This window comes from Antechinus flavipes, chromosome 3 (assembly GCF_016432865.1).
Source record: "Antechinus flavipes isolate AdamAnt ecotype Samford, QLD, Australia chromosome 3, AdamAnt_v2, whole genome shotgun sequence".
Classification (NCBI taxonomy): Eukaryota; Metazoa; Chordata; class Mammalia; order Dasyuromorphia; family Dasyuridae; genus Antechinus; species Antechinus flavipes.
The window spans coordinates 320,508,701-320,531,811 of NC_067400.1; the positions used below are offsets into that span (position 1 = coordinate 320,508,701).

The 23,111-nt window shown below is 40.0% G+C and overlaps 1 protein-coding gene across 12 annotated transcripts in view; it reads left to right on the plus strand.

Moving 5' to 3' along the window:
- KALRN (kalirin RhoGEF kinase) overlaps positions 1–23,111 on the plus strand; it is a 927,260-nt gene that overhangs the window by 657,120 nt on the left and 247,029 nt on the right. For 2 of the 12 annotated variants that reach the window (XM_051985457.1, XM_051985455.1), the window contains one exon: positions 18,221–19,517. The exons of the other annotated variants lie outside the window; for them this stretch is intronic. In XM_051985457.1, coding sequence (XP_051841417.1) covers positions 18,221–18,283 — 63 coding nt within the window. In that variant the 3' untranslated portion in view covers positions 18,284–19,517. Of the gene's footprint in view, positions 1–18,220; positions 19,518–23,111 lie in introns of those variants that run through there. 12 annotated transcript variants of the gene reach the window in all.

Consider the following 23,111-nt stretch of genomic DNA (forward strand, 5'->3'; position numbering starts at 1 on the left):
TTTTTGTTTTAGCATGCTAATGGGGACCTGAGCTAGGAGCCATCTGGTGATGGACCTGGAAGTGGAAGGAGGGGGAGCTCTGCAGAAGGGGGGAGGAGGGAGAGAGGCTGTGGAAGAACTCACAAATGGCTTGCAAAACCCAGGAAACTCAGGATGAGCTGCTGATGAGTAGAGAGGAATGGGGATAATCAGTGCACTAAACAAACACTAAAAGCAGAGACAGGAAGCTATTATCCTACTTCAGGACTAACTGGGACAAGAAGCTAGAGAGAGGCCAGGAAGAGCTGTCAGTCTCAATACAGGAAAACTGCCTTAGGTCGAAAGAAAAGCTACATAGAGAATTCCTATTGGCCATGAGTTGAGGTGGTATATGGGTGTCTCACCTGAGGGACAACATCAGAACACCAGCCAAACAGTCATCATAATATCGGCTTACACTGTTATAGCGCTCAATGGTTACTAAACATTTTAATCTCTATTATCTCATGTAATTCTCATGAAAACCATGTGAGTTACATAAGGAAGATGTTATCATCTCCTCTTGACAAAAGAAGAAACTGAGACCAGATGAGGTTAAGTGACTTGTCCGATGTAATTTGGATCATAGAATCAGAGTTAGAAGTAATCTCAGTTCTTATTGAGTTTTGTTTTGTTTTGTTTTACAGATGAGCAAATTGAGCCTGAGGGAAGTGAGGGGTTTACCCACAGTCAAGTGTGTGAGGCAGGATGTGAACTCTGATCTTCATTCTCTGTGCTCTGTGTATCACACTAAGGTCTCTATTTAATTTGTCTGAGGAGTAGTAGAAGTGGATTGCGAAGCTAGCTCTTCCAACTCCATGGTGAAGGGGAGCTGGAGGAGGGTTTGGCTATTCCTTGGTATCCTGGAAGAAGCATAAGTTCAAAAAGTAAATTTTGTATTTATAAGAGAGGAAAACATTTTTAGATAACATCTCTTATCAACTTTGAGTTGACAAAAAAGGTCAAAATGAGATCTATCAGTCAAAAAGATAGCATAATCTTAGGCTATCAATAGATATATAGATGGAACTTGAGAAATGTTAAGTCCTTCCCCGAATAGCCCACCTTTGGAGTATTATGTCCAGTTCTAGACAACCACATTTCAGTCATGAGATGAACAAGCAAGAGAATGTCAAGAGGAACATGAGTGAGTGGACTGGAGCCCATGACATATAAAGAATGGCTAACTCAGGAGTTTTTAGCCTAGGATCTATGGATTTGTTATTGTCGTTACTGTTTTATCACCATATTTTAATAATTGTATTTCAATATGACTGGTTTCCTTTGTACATCTCTGTATTTTACTTTACGCATTTAATAACATTATTCTGAGAAGGAACCATAGGCTTCACCAGACTGCCAAAGCGTCCAAGACATAAATAAAATAGCTTAAGAACCCATATAAAGGAGCTGGGTACCATTAGTCTAGGACTTAAAGGGACGTGATAGTTGTTTGACAACTGAAAATGATGCTTTAAGACTTTTGTGACACCCTGTATTTGAAGGGATTTCATGGGAAAGAGGGATCAGGTTTATCTTACTTGGCCCCAGAGGGCAGAATGAGGAGCATAGAGAACATATTAAAAGGAGACATATATATATATATATATATATATATATATATATATATATATATATATATATATATATATATATATATATATATAGGCTTATGGTGAGCATTCTAAGCAACAAGAGCTGTCCAAAAGCACAATGGCTGCTTTGAGAATTGATGGTTTCCCAGTCACTGGGGGTCTTCAGATAGGTGCTTGTTGAGGAATATTTTAGTATGGGTTTTTTTCATATTTAGCTTAGACTATGTTATCTCTGAAGTTCCTTTCAATTCTAAGATTCTGAAAATCAGAGATTCTGTGAAAGTTAACTTATTTGCATCTCACTTTTACTTTAAAGAGGAAGGGGAAAAATGGATTTCTGGGGCAGCCAGAAGAATTTGAATTAGACATAGGGAAGGGCTGTCCAACAAAGATGAATATCACACTCTGAAACCAGTAACTGGGGAGATGATGAAATCTCTTCTCAGAAGTCCTTAGGAATAGGATTCATTTTTCTCTGGGATGCTTCATGTACATTTTTACATTCCTCATTGAAGTAAGTTTAGAGACAGGATGAGATTTCCTGGATTTGAAGAGTCCAGTGAAGACAGTACCAGGTTATACCCCTAAAAAGCAAATCAACAAATTGACAAGCATAGCAAATCTGAAATTTTGGTGCTAACAGAAATGTCACGCACCTCACGTTGTGTAATGTTTCCATTTGACAAGTTTATAAAGATTTCCAAGGTGATTTACCCCAGAGGTGTGACTCCAGAATCACTGGTGGAGGTCTGCTCCATTTAACCATGATGTCTGAATATGCATGAACTCCTAGTGGAACTCCATCCCATTAAATGCACTATATTAATAGTAGAGAAACTGTGGTTGAGTCTTTTAGAGATATTTCTCACTCGGCCCACAGCCCCAGTTGAGTCCTCTGGGGCCCATAAAACACTTCTTTATTGAGGCAGGTTATGGTCTACCACTCTGCTCCTTTTATTGCCTCCCATTTTGTGATCAAACACTTTTAACTCCAAAACAAACACCGTGCCACCCAGAGAACAACTCTTTTCTGTTTCCAGCATCACCTCAGATGGAAAGTCCAGGGCTGAGACAGAGTACACCTGGGTGTTCTTTCCATCAGCACAGGTTTATTATAAAGCCTTCAGTTGTTCCCTTCTGAAAGTGTAATGTAATGTGAATGAATCCCAGCTATGTCAGCTATTTCCACTACATACATGTGCTTATTTAAATATGGGAAAACTGACATTTCACTGCACAATGAGGGAAACTCAATATGTAAATCTTAGATCCATATGGAATGAGCACAGGAATTGGAGGTAGATGATCTGACTTCAATGTCCATCTTTTCAGCTTTCTAGCTGCAAGCCATTTCCTGCATCTTACTTTCATCATCTATAAAATGTGAATGATGATACTCCACTAGCTAGCTCCAAGAATTGTTGAGAAAGTTAAACAAGGTGATTTTGATGTTATATAAATATTATTGCTAGTTATCATTATTACTTTATCTCCGAATTGAGTCTTCCACAGCCTGGCCTGTTTCTTTTGTTGGGTATTTGAAAGAGAAAACATGGAGGAGTGACTAAATATATACAGATTATAATAGTTTAACCTTTTGGAATGAACCTTTTGGATAATGAATTTAATTTCTGCCCTCTGGGAGTTTCCAGCTTAATGAGGATGACAGGACAGTTACATAGTATCTTCTCTTCTTTAATGACAGTCCAAACTAAGGATAAATAAATATGACTCACCCTAAAGTTTTGTCACTTGTGGGGTCACAATATAAGAAAAAAAACCAGAATCGAGGAAGACTTTTGTTAATCCATAGGGGAAAATATACATACCATGTTAGGGTAAAGGAGATAGAGATATGGATACAAGAAACAAATTTTAAAAGAGTAACTGGCATTTGGTTCCATTTTTCATCCAGGAATCCACTGAAGTATGTCTGGTCCTTAGATCATCTATTGACAAAGAACAGGGCTTGTATGCTGCTTTGGCAGTGCTTGGAGTAAGGGTAGAGATGGGAAAGGACCAGTTTCCTAAAGCCATTCTTCTTCCTATCCAAGGCAGGGATTGAATGTCTCATACCTTGCCCTTAAGAATGAGTTTAAAACTTATTTTTTTCAAAGAATATCATCTCTGTTACTCCAAAGATAAAGAAAAATTCTCACCAGCATGGTAAAATAAAAGCATGCAGTCTCCATTGATGCTTTGGACTTCATTATCCTCTTTGATGTATCATATGTATCTATCAATCATATAATGTCAGTGTTGAAAGAAACTTCAGAGTCCATCAAGTCCAACCCTTCTGAAACAGTATTCATCTCTATACAGACCTGATAAGTTGACACACTAGCTCTGCCATTTTGAGAAATTCTAGCTCCAGAGGAAGAGCCATTTCATCATTGCATAGCATGAATTGCTAGGAAAATCAAATCTATCTCTAGCCAACTGTCATTCATTGATCTTGGCCCTACCCTCTGGTACCAAGCAAAAGGTCTTCCACATGACAGTCCTTTAGAGTCTTAAAACAGCCATCATGCCCGACCTTGTTTTTTCTTACCCAGATTAAATATCTCTTTTCAACAATCTTCCTCAGGTATGATTTCAAGTTCCTGAATCATCTTGATTACTTCCTTTAATCAGAACAAACTATGGTAGGATGATCACCTCTCTTGATTTGGATCATGTTTCTACTCTTGCTACCTAAGATTGCATTCATATTCTAGCTACCATATCAAATTATAGATTTAAATTGGGACTTCCATTACTTATGGCCTGATCACAACTGATTCAACTGATCTCCTTTTATTCCAAATGTTGGACTTTTCATTTGTCCTCATTACATTCCACTTTATTCTATTCAGCTCCTTGTATTGAACTGTCAAGATCTTTGTGGGTTCCTATTCTGTTTGCCAACATGTTATGTTTCCATCTTAGCTTCATTTCATCTGTGCTATCTAACACTGGTCACAAACCCAGCTTTCTTCCCACCTCCATGTCATGATTATATTGCGTGATAGTGCTTAGAAAATTTAGTGTCATGAGAAAAACCAATAATGTAGGCTTTTTCCTTTTTATAAATAATAAAGAACTTCTCAGATGCCTGGCTTCCATATGAGGTACCAGCTGCTCTATTTCACTAGGGGGTAAAGTACCATTTTAATTGAAAAATTCAACTCAGCTCCACCTGCCAAAATAAATCAGGACAGCACTATTTTACTTAATATTTTAATTTAAACCCAATAGCATTAAAAAAAAAAAACCACCTCGTTTGAGAGAGAACAATACTTTAAAAAGCAAATGAGGGGGTATTGTTTTTGTTTTTTCAAAAAACAGTCATCTAACTCAGACTAGGGCTATTTCCCTACATATACTTCATTTGTTATAAATTCCCATTTTCCAAGACTAACATAAGGACTTTCAGAATACCCAAACAAATTTTCATATCTCCATCCAGGGTAGCATTTAGCATTATAGGTGTTTATTACTTCATACAACAGAAACAGGAATGAGAAAGAAAACATGATTATATATTTTCTATAAGAAAACATACAGGAGTGTTCAGCTTTTAGTTCCTTCAAAGCTAGGACTAAGAGCTAAGGCTCTGCCCCAGTGTCAAATTTAGAAGGAACTGACGGCACTTGCAATCTCAATTCTTCAGCACTACAGAAATAATCTATGTGCTCAGAAATAGCATATATTATTAACCGTTGGTGCATAATCTACCTAACAATAACTTAGGTCGTGGAAATGGTGCACGGTTATTTTTTTCAGGACATTCCTAGCACCCAACTAGAATCTTTCATTAAAGTAGCAACTACCAAATGGTCAGCTCCTTCCCACCAGCTTCTATTCAACTGAAGACCCAGGTTGAGCCACCTACCTCTGGCACAATTTGTGGCATTTGCCTAGGAGCAAAAGTGCCTAATTATAGGTCTGAGTTCCTCTCTAGTTTGGGAGTTGGATCAGAGTGAACCTTGGACTTATTGCTCCCCACATAAAGAACTTTGAATTCCTGCCACCAATTCAGCCTGTCATTCCTTTCTGGGAGAGAAAAAAATAATAATAATGGTAGACATGAAACAGCAGCACAGATCTCATCCAAATGAAATTGCCAACACTTCCTACAGCCTTGCCCAGCATCTCTGGTGTGGTAGAAGAGAAAGGTCAGCTGCTCATTATTAATGCCCATCTCGGATCTCTCACTGTGGGGTGCTAGTGACTCACAAGGTGGCCTTGGTGGGCATGTGATTTTGCCCAAAGCAGAGGCTCCGTGCCTCTCCAGTCAAAGCCTCAATCTGGCACTGAGGGCTTGACTGTTCCTGGAGGTGGCAAAGATATTCTCAGAGAGAGCCGGAAAAGGACCCAGCCAGCTGCGCCTAGGGCCAGCCAGAGCCAGCCATTGAATCTGCTGTGCTGGGGACTTAGAGTTTTATTCCATTTCCTAAATTCTGGTGGAGGAGGAGGAGTGAGAAGCTGACAGAGAGCCAAGATGTTAAAGCGGATTAGTTGGAAGCATTCTAAGAGGAGCAAGGCGCAAGTGAGTATATCTCCCAGATAGTTTTGTATATATATATATATATACATATTTTTTTTCTGGGGAACAGTAGGTACCAGGATTCCAGAATCAAATGAGATAGAAGAGAAAGCCAGGGGGCAGGCTAATAGGCTGGGAAGGCAGGAGCAGCAGGCTTCAGAAAGGGGTTTATAGACCAAAATAATTTTCTCTTGGAAAAGTCAAATGCCTTAATTTTTAGGAACAGAGCGAGAAGGTTGTTGGAGCCGGACACACCAGTCCTGCAAAGGCTAGGGGGCAGAGGGAAGGCAAAGCTGGCAACAGTGAGCCCCCGGCTGTCTGGGACCAACTTTCCCAGATACAATAAGTGGGGTGTCTCCGGGTAGGCGGAGAAATCTGGGGCAGCTTTAGAAACACCAGCCAGGTGGAAGCTTTTTTCTCGAAAGGATAAAGGGCGAGAAGGAAAGGGATTAGCAAACCTGGGTTCAAATTCCAGTTCTGTTAATCTTTGTTTGATCTTACTAATTGGGGGTGGGAGGAAGGAAGATTAGTATTTGTATCTGTAAAATGAACACAGACTATGTGATCTTTTCCAGCTTTAAATCTCGTGAACTTCTTATGAAAATAGCCAGAAAAACTGCAAATTGGCTTTGAAGCTAAGGCTATCCTCAGTTTGGGCTACTTGGAGGTTCATAATCTATGTGCTTAGAAATAGCATATATTATTAACCATTAGTGAATAACCTACCTAACCATAACTTAGGTCATGGAAATGGTGCATGGTTATTTTTTTCAGACCATTCCTAGAAAAGTAAACTATTCCTGTCAGTGCTTCATCTGTTTGTCAGTCTAACAATATGCAGGCAGTTTGTTATGTCTAAAGATAATATTTTTCAGCATCAAAATTTACATTTATATGGTACTTTAAGGTTTACAAAGCACTTTCTATGTAATATTTATTATTGTGGTAGGTAAGGTGAGATTTAAGGGTGGGGACCCTTAGGGAGGAACCAGTACTATTCCTGTAGCCAAAGGACAGTTTAGGAGAGATGGCTGGAGAATTTCCTAGTTGGAGCTAGTGCAGACATTTTAGCTCCAGGGATCTACGGCAGAAGGGTGACTTTGGCTGAATCTTGTAACAATTCTCATTCTGGAAAGATGCTAAAAGATGCAGAGTCCTATCATTTTAGCCCATAACAGACAAGAGCCATCCGGTTTTATTTAGGATTCCTTATTAGTCTTTTTTAACAGTATGTAATAATCTAACAGTGTGGAAATCAAGGGATCTGCATTCAAATTCCAGTTTTGATCATAGCTTTGGGACATTAGGTAAGTCATTTAATTTCTCTGAGGACTAGTTTCTCCAAGTATCAAATGAGATACTTCATTTGTCATGGGGTTATTATGAAGTACTTTGTAAACTGTAAAATGCTTTATAAATGTAAACTATTATTATTAATATCATCATTATCATTATCTCCTGCTCATACTCTACTGTTGACAGCTTTTCCAAAGCCCTCTTCTTTCTCCTTAAACTGATTTTTTTAGCACTGCTTTTTAAAAAGCAATTTTGTTTCTTTTTTAAAAAATCAAGTATATATTTGAATATTATATTTTTGGGTATTAATTACAAATGTTAAAATTTCACTAATTTTGTTTTTAGGAGGATTTTGATCACCTTCAACAAAGATATAGCAATTTGCTTGCCTGTTTGGCATTTCTCCATGATGCCAGTCTATATAGTCTCTTAGGGACTTATTCAGAGTACTTGAGAATCCCTTACCCAATTGCCTTTAGCTAATTATCTAAAAAGTTGCACCTTCTTTGAAAGATAGGCCTCCTAAATTCTTAAAGGTAATTTATTTCATTTCCCTCAAAAAAAATCATAATATTATATTATTCCCTCCATCCTAACACCTCTTCCCCTCATTATGTTCCTCTATTATAGACCATAGATTCTTCTCCTCCATAGATTAAAGGTGATTGGAGATAGGGCCTCTGGGAGTTTTTTAAGAAAAGAAGAGATAGTACTTTGATCATCCCCCTCCCAATGTCTTTACATTCTTTCTGCCTCCTGTAAAAGTAGAACATCAGATTGGATATTCACAATTTGTTTTAACACATTAAAGGAAAATTACTCTCAAAAACCAGAGTGGAAAAGGTCATCTTAGAAACCTTGAAGGGAATGAAGAGTAATTGAAATGAGATACTTTCCACCCACTGAGACTCTAAAAACTGCTGTCATTCCCCCAAAAGATGTTAAAATGCTCATCCCTCTTTTCCTCTATCCATTAGTGAGGGGAATCTATTCTTTGCTGTTTGGGAGAAAATAGAAAAAGAAAAAAGAAAGGAAAGAAGAGAGACAGAGAGACACACACAGAGAGACACAGAGACACAGAGAAAAGAGACAGAGACAGAGAGACAGCACATAGAGAGAAAGAAAGACAGACAGAGACAGAGAGACAAAGAGAGAAAGAGACAGAGAGAAAGAGACAGAGAAACAAAGACAGAGAGACAGAGACTGAGAAAGACAAAGAGAGAGACACAGAGAGAGGAGACTGAAAGAGAGAGACAGAAACAGAACAAGAGACAGAGAAAGAGAGACAGAGAGAGATGAGACAAAGAGAGAAAGGGAGAGAGAGAGAGAGAGAGAGAGAGAGAGAGAGAGAGAGAGAGAGAGAGAGAGAGAGAGAGAGAGAAAGAGAAAAATAGAGACAGAGAGCTAGAGAAAGAGAGAGACAGAAATACAGAAACACAGAGAGAGGAGACTGAGAGAGAGACAAAGATAGATGACACAGAAAGACAGAGACACAGAGAGACACACATGGAGAGACAGAGACAGCGAGTGACAGAGACTGAAAGACAGAGGCAGAGAAAAAGACACAGAGAGAAACAGAGACTGAGAGAGACAGAGACACAGAGAAAAGAGACAGAGACAGAGAGACAGCACATAGAGAGACAGAAAGACAGAGAGACAGAGACAGAGACACAGAGAGAAACAGACAGAGAGAAAGAGACTGAGAAAGACAAAGAGAGAGACACAGAGAGAGGAGACTGAAAGAGAGAGACAGAAACAGAACAAGAGACAGAGAAAGAGAGACAGAGAGAGATGAGACAAAGGGAGAAAGGGAGAGAGAGAGAGAGAGAGAGAAGAGAGAGAGAGAGAGAAGAGAGAGAGAGAGAAAGAGAGAGAGAGAGAGAGAGAGACAAAGAGAAAAATAGAGACAGAAAGCTAGAGAAAGAGAGAGACAGAAATACAGAGAGAGGAGACTGAGAGAGAAACAAAGAGAGATGAGACAGAAAGACAGAGACACAGAGAGACACACATGGAGAGACAGAGACAGCGAGTGACAGAGACTGAAAGACAGAGGCAGAGAAAAAGACACAGAGAGAAACAGAGACTGAGAGAGACAGAGACACAGAGAAAAGAGACAGAGACTGAGAGAGAGAGAGACAGAGACACAGAGAGAGACAAGACAGAGGGAGACAGAGAAAAAAGCAGAAAGAGACAGACAGAGAGAGAGAGAGAGATAGGGAAAAAGCACTTAAACTACATTAACCAAGACATGAAGCAAACCAGGAAGTGTATGTAATGTTCCATCCTTGTAGTTAGTCAACCATCTCTGTAGAGAAGGAAATTACCTAAAGAAAATATCATTTTTGAGGCAATTAGGTATAGTTTATAGAATACTGTACTGTACAGAAAGACCTAAGTTCTGATCTTATCCTGGCCTTGTGACTGGAGCAAGTCACTTAACTCCTCAAACCTCCCCCTTTCCCAATAGCAACTACCTTACAGGGTTGTGATAAGGGTAACATGTAAAGTTTACTTTAAATGCTAGCTACCATTATTGTTTTGAACTTTCTCTACAGAGGAAATGTTCCAGTGATGCTCTAAAATACATGACTATTTGCTATGGACAAAAACTATTTGCAGAGAAATTGAGTCCAAACCACAGACTTGGAGTACAACTTTTTGTAATTTATATTTCAAAGCAGCTTTGTAATTCAAAGAGATGTCTGCTAGGGAATATCCTTTAATATATAAGTAGACCCCTAAAAATGCTAACTGAAAAGCAAAATCTGTTGGAAATACAATAGGCAAGCTGAGACAATATGTGTACTGTTAATATGAGGCTCAGGTGGAAAGAGACAAAATTAAGGCAATTACATATATAATTTATATACACATATGTACACAGAAAAATATACACATAAAATAAGGAAACCGCAAGGAGTATAGGAATTCTATGAATTACAAATCTATAATTTGCCAACATCCCATCCATAAAAAATGGCTGGGTTCACACAGCCTCCCTGATCCTCCTACCCATCCCAAGGTTGCCCCTCTAAAGAGCAACCAAGCTTTTCTAGGCCAAAGATACTGGGCAAGTGACCAGGGTCTGCAATTATTCAATAAAATAACCCTTTCCCCTTTATGGTCCTGCTTTCACATACCTGTCATGCCTCCCTACCTTCCTTTTCCCCTTTCCATCCAGCAAATTCCACTTGAGGAAATCTTTTTTCATAAATACATATGAGAATACAGCTAGCCCCCCTACTACATTCTTTTCTTCTTGCAAGCCTTATCCCAGTTGCCTCAGGGAAATTTAGTTTCCTTTCCATATATGTTTGCCTGAATCTCTTTTTTCCTTTCTCTCTTTTCTTCTCTATTTGCCTTTTGTAAGCAAAAAGAAAAATAACCCTAATAAAATTAAATACATTTGTATCAGAGAAGAAGAAAGCCAAGAATTTTAAAGGGAAATTAGATATAATAAGAATGAATCTCATCAACCTCTGATGCCCTATAAAGTAGGCAAGAATCATGAGAATTCCATAAAATTATGTGGCTACTTCCTCATCATTTTCTAAACATCAGGCACCACGTTCCAAGATAAGTATGCTATTTCTTATTCCGTATGTGAATTCTTAGTATTGCAACTATTTCCTACCATTTTCATCAAAACTTGCTGCAATTCGACTTAATAAGAGATTACATATGTTTTGTGTGGGCTAGTATGAGAACATAATATGAGTCATAATGGCAGAATGGAGAAAGTATAAGATTAGCTATCCAGAGATTTGGGTTCTAGACTCAGTGCTGCCATTTTGTTAGCTACCAAACTGTGGGATGCCCTTTTATCTCTCAGAACCTCACTCACTTCACCTGTAAAATGGACATATTAATTTTTGTCCTAAAATTTCACTGGATTCTTGGCAGAATCAAAGTGAGAACAGAGATTTGAAAACTCTTTGAAAATATCAAAGCATGATTCATATATGGTTATTATACTTAACATTGTTTCTATGAGAAAATGAAGTTCTTAACCAAATTTTCTCAACCACTGGTTTAAAATGTTTTAAAAAACAAATGACTTGTGAATTTTCTTTAACAGAAGATGCAACATATTATCTATACCTATGATTATTAAAATAGTCTCCAGTCATTCATTCAATCATAGAACATAGCATGTAAATATGATATAAAGTTGCTCTTACTCCTTGTTCATAGCCATGTTATATTAGAAATCTATAACAACTGTAGTTGTGCTAGCAGCTTAATGGGATAACTTTGTAGCCACCTGATAGTTTCAATACCCAAATAGTATATTATGGGTTGATTTTTGGCTGTCAAAAAGTCAAAACTAGACCCAAATTGGAAAATTTGCCAATGCTGATGATATTCAAAAGTATGATCAATTTAGATTCAGAGGATCTGAATTCAAATCCATTTTGCCAATTCTTTCTGTGTAATATTGGGCAAATCACTTCTCTGAGACTCAGTCTGGATTTCATTCGTAAAAAAAGAAGGTTGAATGAATTGATCTCTAAGATTCCTCCCAATTCTAAGTCAGTAACCATATGAACTTCTGAGTAAAGACAATTTCATCAATTCTGATATCTTTAAAGTACGTTGCTATAGACATATCTCATGCATTTCAATCATTATGGTATTTTATAGCAGAGTCACCTCCTTCCTTCTCCTTTTCCAATGCTTTTGCATTGCCTACAGACTCTAAAATCAAGCCCAGACCCAGAAGCCCAGGTTCCCCCTACCAAAGCATATGACCCCAAATTACAATATCCTGCCAGATTAATCTTTCCAAAATCCTATTTTTTATTGTTGTTTTGGGTTTTGTATGTTATTCTTCTGTTTGGGAACCTAAAATGACAATTGCCTGCTATATTAAGGATAGACTCCTCTCCCTGGCCTTCAAAGTCCCCTCTAATTTCACTGCCACCCAACTTTTTAAAACTAACTGCCTACTATTCCCCAACCAGGGCTCTGGAGGTCTATTTCTGGGAACCAAAGGGCAAGAGAGTGTGTGTGTGTTATGGGCCATCATCACTGACTTGTTCTAGGATCTGAGAGCCACCCTTCTCTAAAATAGAGCTGGTCAGCAGTCCCAGCACAGGGCAGTGGACTCGGGATCATCAATATCTGGGCTCAGATGTCACCTCAGGCACTAGCTCCATGACTTTGGGCAAGACACTTGACATCTATATCTCAGTTTCCCTCATCTGTAAAATGAGGCAGCTCCCCATCTGTAATCCCTCTTTCCTAATCTTCCCCCCATATTCCTCTCCTCCATTCTATTGCTTTATTCTGCCCAAGTTCTCCATATTTTATGTTCACTGGCTCATTTTGGTCAGTTTTTAATGGAATTTTTGTACTCATGACTCCTACCTCTTATGTGAATACCTGAAATGCATTCTTGTGTTGTCTCTGCCCTTTCTTCTTCCAACAATGAAGCCTCAAAGAACAAAGTGTGTCATTTAAACCTGTTGTTTTTATTAGTCGCGTTATCCCAGTGGTCTATGCCGTTCATTTTGCACATTCTGTCTTGGAATGCTCCCTAATTGTTCTGTGTGGGTTATTCTGGTCTCCCCAGCTAGACTGTAAGCTCCTTGAGGACAGGGACTGTGTTTAGTATTCTCTGCAGCATACAGCTGGACATTATATAGAATGTAAATAAATATTTTAAATTTGGATTAATTGATACATATATGTTGCATGGATATGTACCTGTATTTTTGCATGTACACATGTATGTGTATATCTGTACATCTCTGTGTGAGACCACATCTCAGAATCTCTGTCCATGTTGTGTGGGTAGGTGGGGAGTGGGAGTGTGGGTGCTTCCCACACATTCAGTAGGAGGTGTCCTTCTACTTGGGGAGGTAGGAAAAGGAGATGTCATTAGACCTGGCCCTCACGAGTTGGTTTTGTTTGAGTAAAGCCTTGAGGCAAGGCTTTGGTTGAGTTAGTGTTGGTTCTCTCTGATATAAACTATACTCCAGAGTCCTGGAGGGCCTGCCTTCCCCTAATTCCCTGGGGTGAACCTCTTCCCCCTGAAGGGGCTGAAGACAAAAGATATGTTCCTACTCCCCCACCCACAGGAATGGAGAAATGTAGACTTGCTGTTATTAACGGGGATGATCCACCTCTGAATAGTAATCATAACTAGCATTTCTATAATGCTTTAAAGTTCGCAAAGCACTCTACATTCATAATTATTGGAGCAGCACATCAACTCTATACACCAGGAATTATAGGTATTATTATCTATATTTTACAAACAAGGGAAATTAGATTTTAAAAAAGATTAAATAATTTCCTGATGGTAGAAGTGGGATTCAAACTTGGGTCTTGTACACGCCAAGTCTTCCACTATCCACTGAGGTTTATGTAAGTTATGTGACTTATCAAAGTTCATGCAACTAGCTAGTACCAAATCTAGAACTCAAAACCTGGTCCTATGGCCTCAATCCATTAAACCACATCATCTTCCTAGAACCTCTGGATTAGGAAAAGTTGCCCCCCAAAGGATTAGAGACTAGAGCAGAGTCTGCCCAAGAGTTGAGATAATAACAATAATAATAATATATTATGCATTATTTTGTTATATTATAATATATAACAATTATAATTACATAATTATAATTTAGCATATACAGTATTGTTACATATTATAAATTACAGTATATGTTTTATGTTATTTTGTATTATAATATATTATTATTATAAGAGCTAACATTGTCTCATCTGAATAATTGGCACATTTCTGTCATCAAGGCCAAGTGTGAGACAGGAAAAGTCAAGGAAGATTTCAATAAAGAAGTCCCAAAACTCAATTGCTGAGAGGAAACTGGGGGAGAAAGATATGGGAATGAGAGCATTTGAATCCATGAAAATATAGGTAGGAATGATGGATGAGGGCTGTTCTTTTACTATGGCTAGCTCCCTTTCTTTTTTTTTTTTTTTTGTATAATGATAGTCAGCACCTTCGAGTTAACCCAAGGTCATCTCCAGTATTCATATGGACACATGCACATCAAGAGGTAGGGCACCAAATCTCATACTCAGCTTTGATTTTAGCCTGAAGAGACACAGGACTTCTTCCTTGTTCCTTTGTAATAGAGAATAAGTAGGATTGTGAGATTGCCAAAGATTTCCCCCCTTCCTGAACAACACTGGCTTACCCCAATGTAAGGGCAGAGGAGGTGGGCAGAGTATAAAAGCTGCATTGTTCCCAACCCTCAAAGGAAAGTTTGCAAGGAATTTCAGATGGAGACATTGAAGTCAACTCTGGAGGCCACATACAGAGTCACTTATCAGCCCATGGGCATCAAGCTTTCAGAAAATAGGAAGAAACCAATTAAATTCCTCCTCCACCACTGCTACCAAGAGTGTTTTCTGAGAGACATTCATTCATAATAAGGCAGTTTCTAACCAGAAAAGAAATAATGAGTACAGATAAAAGCTTGTGTAATTGAAACATTATTTTTACTCATTGTCTGACTTCAGAATTCTCTCCAGAAAACTCACTGAACAGATGGAAGAGCAGAGGGGAACAAAGAGAGGGCAAAGGAACAGGTGAATGTAAAATATAACAACAGAGAACAGAAAAAAATGAGGGAAAAGTTGTCCTAAAGAACAGACTATCCCAGGGTTTCACTATTTCTCTATAATTACCAGGGTCACATAGCAAGTTCAGTTGTCTAAAGCTAGATTTGAACTTATCTCCCTCACTTAGGCCCTGCCCTCTATCCACTTATCCACTGTGCCAACTAGATGCTCAAAGTGCTTTATAGTTTAAAAAGTTATTTTCCTCACAACTAAGCTGGAAGTTGGACAGTGAAAATGGTATTTTACCCATTTTATAGTCAGCCAATAAGCGTTTATTTAACACCTATTTATTTAGTGCCAGGCACAGTGCCAAGCAGCGGGGATAATAAAAAAGGAAAAAAGATAAAACTTTGTCTTCCAGGAGCTCAAACTGTATAGCTGAGGAAACTCAATCTCAAACTGAAGAAGGGGCTTACATAATGCCAGAACAGCAGAACCAACTGAATTGACTCAGCTCAAATCAATTCAATTCAATAAGGATTTATTAAGTACCTACCTTCTAGGCAGGCACTAAAGATTAAAAAAAAAAAATCCATGGCTGGAGTTTATATTCTACTTTGAGGAAACTACATATACACAGCGATATTAATGTAAAATATATATAAAAGCAGGCTTAAATAATTGGGAGATGGAGAAGGAGAAGTATTTATAACTGAGGCAATCAGAAAAGGCTGCTTAGAGAAGATGTCATTGAGTTTAGAAGAGGATTAGGAGTTCCAAGAGTCGGAGAAGAGGGGAATCATTCCAACTACAGGCAAGGGCCCAGGCAGAAGCAGAGAGATGGAAGAAGGACTCTCACATACAAATAAGGAACATTGACTAAAATATCAAGCTTATGGGGATGTTAACAAGTAATTCACTTGGAGAGAGAGATTGGAGCCAATGATGAGGGGCTTTAAAATGCCAAGCCAAGGAGTGAGAGTTTTGTCCCTGAAAGAGGAAGTTAAGAATCACTAAAGCTTGAACAGTGGGTGCTATGTTTAGACCTGTTTTTAGGAATATTAATCTCATTCACAATAAGATTTTCAGACTCCAAATCCAATGTACTCTCCACTACACTACACTATCTTCACCAGTATCCTTTTTGCTAATTTAGTTGTGTGGGCAATGGAAGATATCAAAATGGTACCCTAGAGCAGGGATTCTTCACCTTTTTTGTGTCATGGCTCTTTGTGGCATTCTGGAAAATCAACATACAAACCCTTTTGAGAATTTTTTTTTAATTTATAAAATAAAATCCATAGAAAAATCAATTATATTAAAATACTATCATCACTTTAATAAAAAGGAAAGTTCTTGGACCCCAGATTCAGAGCTCCCACCCTATAGGGATAATGAAAGCAGCTTGACTCTGTCTCACCACATCAAATTTACTTACTCAGCCAATTCATCCTCAGAAGAAAACCCACCTTGAAGTTCTTTGGTTATGATATAAATTCCAACTAACAGACAAAGGATCAAGGGAGATGATGAAGGCAGAAATATAAAATGTGGAAGGATAAATTCAAAACTCAAAAAAGTCATCATTAAACAAAAAGATAGATTGGAGTTTGAAGGAAGCATTGCCATTTCTCTCTAAGACATCATCAGCTTCGCAGACCTCTGGTGTATTCATCACTGGTCCTGTTGGTAAAACTTACTCAAACTACTTCAGGTTCAAGTTTGTAATTTGGGGAAGGAGGGGAGATTTTACAGTCAGTAAAAAGTCAACTTGAGTCCCCCCAAATTCCAAGATGCTAGATTTAGAGCTAGAAGCGGCCTTAGAGATGGGCTCAGAAAGGATCTTTTTTATAGATGAGGAAAGTGAGACTGAGAGAGTGATTGGGCAGATAGTAAATGTCAGAGGTGGCATCCAAACCCAGTCCAGGTCATCTGAAACCCAAACAATGGTTCTTTCTTATGTACACAATAAGTAGATCACCTGATCTAGCCCCATCATTTTAGGGATGAGAAAACTTAAAACTCTCCATCTAATGGAAGAATCATGGTAACCCTTTCTTTTGATAACTGCCAAAGAAATGGTGGCAGTTAGGGAAAAGTTTATAGTATACTTGTAAGTAAGATATACCCAAGCAAAATTGCATGTAGTAAGGAATAGAGGTATCTTCTCCCTTCACAAAATCCAATGGAAAAAAGATTTATATACTACCATGTTCTGTTCTAAGAAAGAAGAGTCCCATCTTCACTTATAAAGCTTGCTTTTGCCACAATCAGGATCTGAATTATCCTTTCTTTTGTAAGTATCTACCAATCAACCTAAGGAGCCATAGATTAGATTTATGGTTCACTCACTCTGCTCCCATCCTCTACTGTTACATTCAGACAGATCCAATAAAGGCCTCTTGTTAAATTTTAACTAAGGAAATGTTAGATATAAGGGGCCCTGACTCCCATCAATACAGAAGAGCATCTCCACCCATTGGGATTGGTTTTATAGCCCTGTGGGTCACAAGATAACTCTGCCTGAGGGTATCTGTAAGATAAATTGGCCTACAGGTATGAAAATATAACTAAGCAAAGCACTATTTCTCCAAAAACCATTTTCCTAGGAAATACAAAATTATATAGGGAAAAACAATGTACTCAGAAATCAGTTGGTTAGTATATAGGATTATGGCCCAGTTAATTTGAGGAAAATTTTTCTTTTTAATGGAGGATAAGGAGTGCATGAGTCCCTGGAAGACTGGGAAGAAGCATGAACAACTCCAAAAAGAGTCTCACATTAAGTTTATTCCAACTTTTAAAAATTCTGCTCATACTTTAAGAAGCAGCTACTCCTCCTCTGTCCAGGCAGAGCTGCTATGAGGTACACTCACACCTATTAGAGATGTTTTCATGAGGTTAGTATGAGGGTTCTTAGACACACTTTATTGGGTCCTTCTTTACTTCTTCCTCCACCTTGCCCTTAGAGTTCCAGGGAAGACCCAGCATGTAAGGGAGAAGCAGAGTGGAATCCTCCTAGAAAAAAAAGGAAGGTACCCAGAGAGCCATATGCCCCTAACTCCTCCCCCGGCTCCCTACAAAGCTATTGTGTATTTATCATGTGTCCTGCTGTAAACATTTAGGTTACCACAATTGCAGTAGATTGCACGGATTATTTTATTCTGTGTTATGTGAGGTTCATTGAGTCTCATGCAGGTTTACTCAAAATAATATGCAAATCACAGAGCCCGGGCCCTTTTCTTAACAGGACTACAGCATTGCTCCTCGGTGGCACCTGGGACCTGGGGATCCTTTCTCCACTTACGTTTAGCGCACAGCCTGGGACTTGTCCCTGCAGCCTCACCGGGTTAGCCGTGCCGCCGTTGGGACCTCCCGCATGGACACCCACCACCCACTCCTCTTGGGACTGCCCTGGCAGGGCTGGTGTGGGTGCAGCAGAGCCTGCCCCTCCTGGGCTGTGGGCTCGGCCGGTGGGCTCCCCTGTTCCGTGGGTCCCCTGTTCTGCCTCTGGGTGCAATTCGAGGTTTTCCTCTACAAAGCTTGATATGGTATAGGTACTGGGGACCAGAGACATGCTCCGTGGTCCGGTGTGCCCTCAACATCATCATCCCACCCCACCCAGGCCCAGGGTTCCACTCTACTAAAAGGCAAGAGTGGGAGGGTGGGAAAATGAGAGGAGGAGTTTTTTGAGGTTTTTGTCCCCTCCCGGTCTTCCATCCCTCCACATGTCAACTTTCCAGAACCTGGGGGACAACCCATCACTCTGACCGAGCCTGCCTCCTCTCATACAGCAGGAAATCATGAGACAAAGGGGTGTAGGGTGATAAAGGAGGGGGAGTGAGGGTAGAGCAAAAGAAGGGCTTAGTCTAGCCTTACCAAAAGTTTGCCGAAATCATTCAGCCATAGAAAATCTATTTGCATAAAACCACTTGTATTTTCTAGTATCCCTCTTCTGCCCCCCAATGTATCCAAACCCCTGTGTTTTAGAGCCCACCCCCATGTCTCTTAGCTTCTAATATACTCAAAGATACCCACCTCTTCCTCCCCATCCCCACCCTCAGAATCCGAGGAAAGACTCCGTAGAGATGAATTTGGTCTCCTAGGGAAATCCCAAATCAGGAGGGGGAGAGAGAGGCAAAGATCACTTATTTAATCCCATTTCCTCATTCCGTTGCTTTGTTTTCACTAGACCAGGCCTTGTTTCTTTAGGTTCAGCACTCATTTCCACGACTAGGTTAGTGGGGGGTGTTCCCATGTGTCTACAAAAGTTTACACTTCAGCTGTCTCACAGGCTTATTGTGAGGGTGAGGGGCCAAGGGCGATCTCCAGGGCCCTGAGCTTTGCCGAGGCAAGTATCCCTCGAAGCAAAGTCCCATGCTCTGGAAACGTCCCTGGCTCAAGAAAGGACCCTGGGGGGTTGTACTTGACCAAGAATCCAGGGGTGCACAGCGATATGGGCATTTGCATGACTGAGAAGAATCGCTGATGTCTTGTTTGCACATGTCACTTACTTGAATATGTTCCAATAAAATGATTCGAAAGCAGGCTGTTGCTATAAAGTGATTTATAAATCCTTGCCGGTGAGGACTGAGGCTTTTGAACTACAGAGCAGCTACCACCCTCACTCTACTCCCGTCCCCTCATCATGTCCCCCAGGAGGAACTGGCCAGGCTGGAGTGGGAGGTATCTGGAAAGGGGCTGAGTTGGATGTGGGCGATGGTCACGGCAAATGGTCTCTCAGAGGCAACACTTTTCCTCTCCTGTTGCCTAGAAACAGAGTTTATATTCTAGGGTGGAAATTACCATATAGAGCCAATGATTTTTTTTTCCTTTTTCTTTCTTTTTTCTTTCTTTTTTTTTTTTTTTTTTTTTTTTTTTTGAGGCAGGCACAAGGTTATAGACCTATTCTGTTTTGGAGCAACCAAGAGAGAGGAGGAGGAAGGAGAGAAAGACAAAGATTTCAAGCTGTTCTATTCAGAAATAATTCTTAGTAAATGTCCACATTAGCTGAGCTGTGAATCTGCTCCCTATATCAGAGATTTAGAGCTGGAAGGAATCTTAGAGATCATTTAGTCCAAGTCCTTTGTTTTATAGATATGGAATCTGAAGTCCATAGAGGGAAGTAGCTTTCCAAAGGTCAAGCTGCCTCAGGTTGCAAATATACCACAGCCCAAGCCTACCACTCACTGTAGAAAGAGAAAACCATATTTCCCGAAGTAGATATCCTGAGATGTCTTTTTTCTTGGCCGTTTTTTACCTTCCAGGAGATAGTATAATCTTGAGAGAACTGACCAGAACCCCAACTCAGGCCCTGATTGATTCAAGTCTTTCAGTCAATATTAGGTCTATGACCCAAATAAGTCACCTAACTTCTCAATGATTTAGAAGGAGTTTCCTCATACCAGTGAAATCACCTATCCATTCCCTATTTCCCCGTCTCTCCCCCCAAAAATCTATCCCTACCTTAGATCTTTTCAGGATGGTAAACTAATAACTCAGCAAGTGAACAGCAGTCACACTTTGGCACTTTTTCTGTTCAGAACAGGGTTCGGGGCAAGGTGGGAAAGGAGGGATTCCTAAAAACTCCATGAACACAGTTATTCTGTTCTTATACATCTCCCCCCTAACCCCAGTCATGAGTTATTCCCACATGGAGAGATAAAAGGGAACAGCAACAACTTCTATTTATCCACATTCAGCTTATCTGTGTAACAGATAGGGAAACTGAGGTCCATAGACATAAACTGACTTTGCAACCAACTTAATTGTGACCTTAAATGAGCCAGGGCTAGAGTCAAGCTGTTGGGATTTCCAGACCAGAGGACTTTCTAAAACATAGACATCTTTAGAGCTAGAATCCGACCTTAGACTTTTCCCATCCTGCCATTCTCACCATTACCCCTGCTCTAATTTAGCTCCATGGAACATTTTCTATCTGTCCAGTGTGTACTAAGACAGCCCCAACTGTCCCTGTGTCCTCTTCCTGTGAATTTTGAGCATTTCCTCACCAGGGGGAAGAATGGGGGTTCATACTTGATGAATGCAGCAGCACACAGCAATCTGGGATTGACAGTAGTACCAACCATGTACACAGGGCCAGGGCTTACTCAGCTACTTAGGGCATGGTGCTAATAAGGCAAATATAATTCCCTTTTAGATTACCTAGATTTGCTCCATCCCACAGATATATATTTCACACACACACCAGCCACAGTTATCTATCTCCCTAATTTGTATTATTGGTTTCCCAGTACCCAAGAGGATGCATCTAAAATTCACATCTATCTTCTAATCGTGGTCATAGTCCCTGACTCCCCTTCTCCATGCCTAAATAAATAAATAAACAAGCAAGAACAAAAATCTAGGTGTGCTAATAAAAATGACAAATGTTTACATAGTACTTGGAGGTATATACCAACCAATTTAACCCAGTGAGGTAGTACAAGCCTCAGAATCGCAGTTTTACAAAATAAGAAGATACATGCCCCACAGAGCTTAAGTGACTTGCTAACAGTCACATAGCCTATAAGCACCAACACTTGGATCCAGTCCCGGGTCATCTGGTCTGAGACCACGACTTATTCCACTGGAATAAGTCTATCACTAGTAAACATCATTCTTTGGTCAATCGTGTGCCTGAGGTGTCAGAGGGAATAAATGACACAGACTCAGACCCGACCCTGGACGTGATTCCAGCCTAAGACAGACAAAAATATGGACAAAAATAGAGCTCATAGAGATAACCAAATAAAGCAGCAGGTACAAGAATAGGCAATAGAAATACATACATATTACACATGAATTAGTCAAGTTCAGGGCCATTGCCTTTGCAGGGTGATGAGCAAGGCTAAGAGCATTAATGTTGGAGTCCCTTTAGACTGATTGTTTGGAATCTGGAATTGTCTGAAAGGGTCATCTGGGCCAATGAACGCCTCCTTTTACAGTGAGAAGTTAGTTACCTAAGACCGCTGAGTTAGGAAGTTAATAAATTGGAACCAAGCTCTTCTGGGTCTAAATCTAGCGCCAATCCAAGTGTACTTAGGGATGGTTATGATTCACTTATCCCTATCTTCCCCCTCCCCATACCTGCCTTCTCACAGATGTAGGCTAGGTAGATCAGGGAGGAATCCTGGGCCCCCTGCAAGGCAACATTCTGGGTCGCTAGAATCTGAGAGAGCCCCCATCTCTAGGGTGCTCATAACTTAGATGTGCCTGCCTAGCAGACTGGGTTAGCTCAAAGAACCAGAGACAGAACCCATTTCAGGAACTGAGTTCTTCCCTTTTTAATTGGCTGCCTGACTATCTCATTTCTACTTCACAGGGTTACATACAAGTCTCCTTTGGTCTGTGTAACAAGGTTTGGCTGCCAATGAATTCTGAACCCCTGGGCTATTTGAGCTCCCCTGATTACTGAGAACAGGGCCTTAACTATTTTTATTGGCAGCCCGCTGGGGATGAACACATCCTCTTCTAAGGATGATAGACAGGGTTTGGAGAACACTCTCTGAGTTGGCAGAGACAGCCAGCCCAGCAAAATGACTTCAGAGGTATCAGTCTCTCTGTCTCTCGCTCTATCCCCATCACTCCCCAACAATAATAAACTCTTTCCAACTAGTCTGTGCCAGTGCCTGAGATTCTGAACTGTCCCATCCTCTGTATTACACCCAGAAGACCAAGTGAAAATGAAAATGGCCTTGCAAAAGATCCCTTTTAGCCGTTAGCCCAGATTAATTGATAAAATTACCTAGCTCCTGTTCACAGGACTAGCCAGAAAAAGTAGGCTGGTAGGTACATTTGGGTAGAGGGCTTACATGGGGAACCCCCTGGCATGGGACCAGGCTGTGCACAGTGAGAACCCAGAGAATCTAGAAGTGAGGACTGATTGTAGGAGGAGAATGGGAGGCCCTGATGGCTGTTTTTAACAACTTCATAATTTTGCCTTGGAAAGAATGGTGAAATAGGAGGCAGGAGGCCAGACATCTAGCTTCTCTACCACTTAGTGTCAAGGTGGGTGGTGAATTACATAAGCTCTCTAAGCATCAGCTGCCTCAGGATCAATAAAAACCTGGAGAGAAACAGAGACAGAGACAGAGACAGAGAGAGACAGATTCAGGCAGACTCAGAGTCAGAGACTGTCA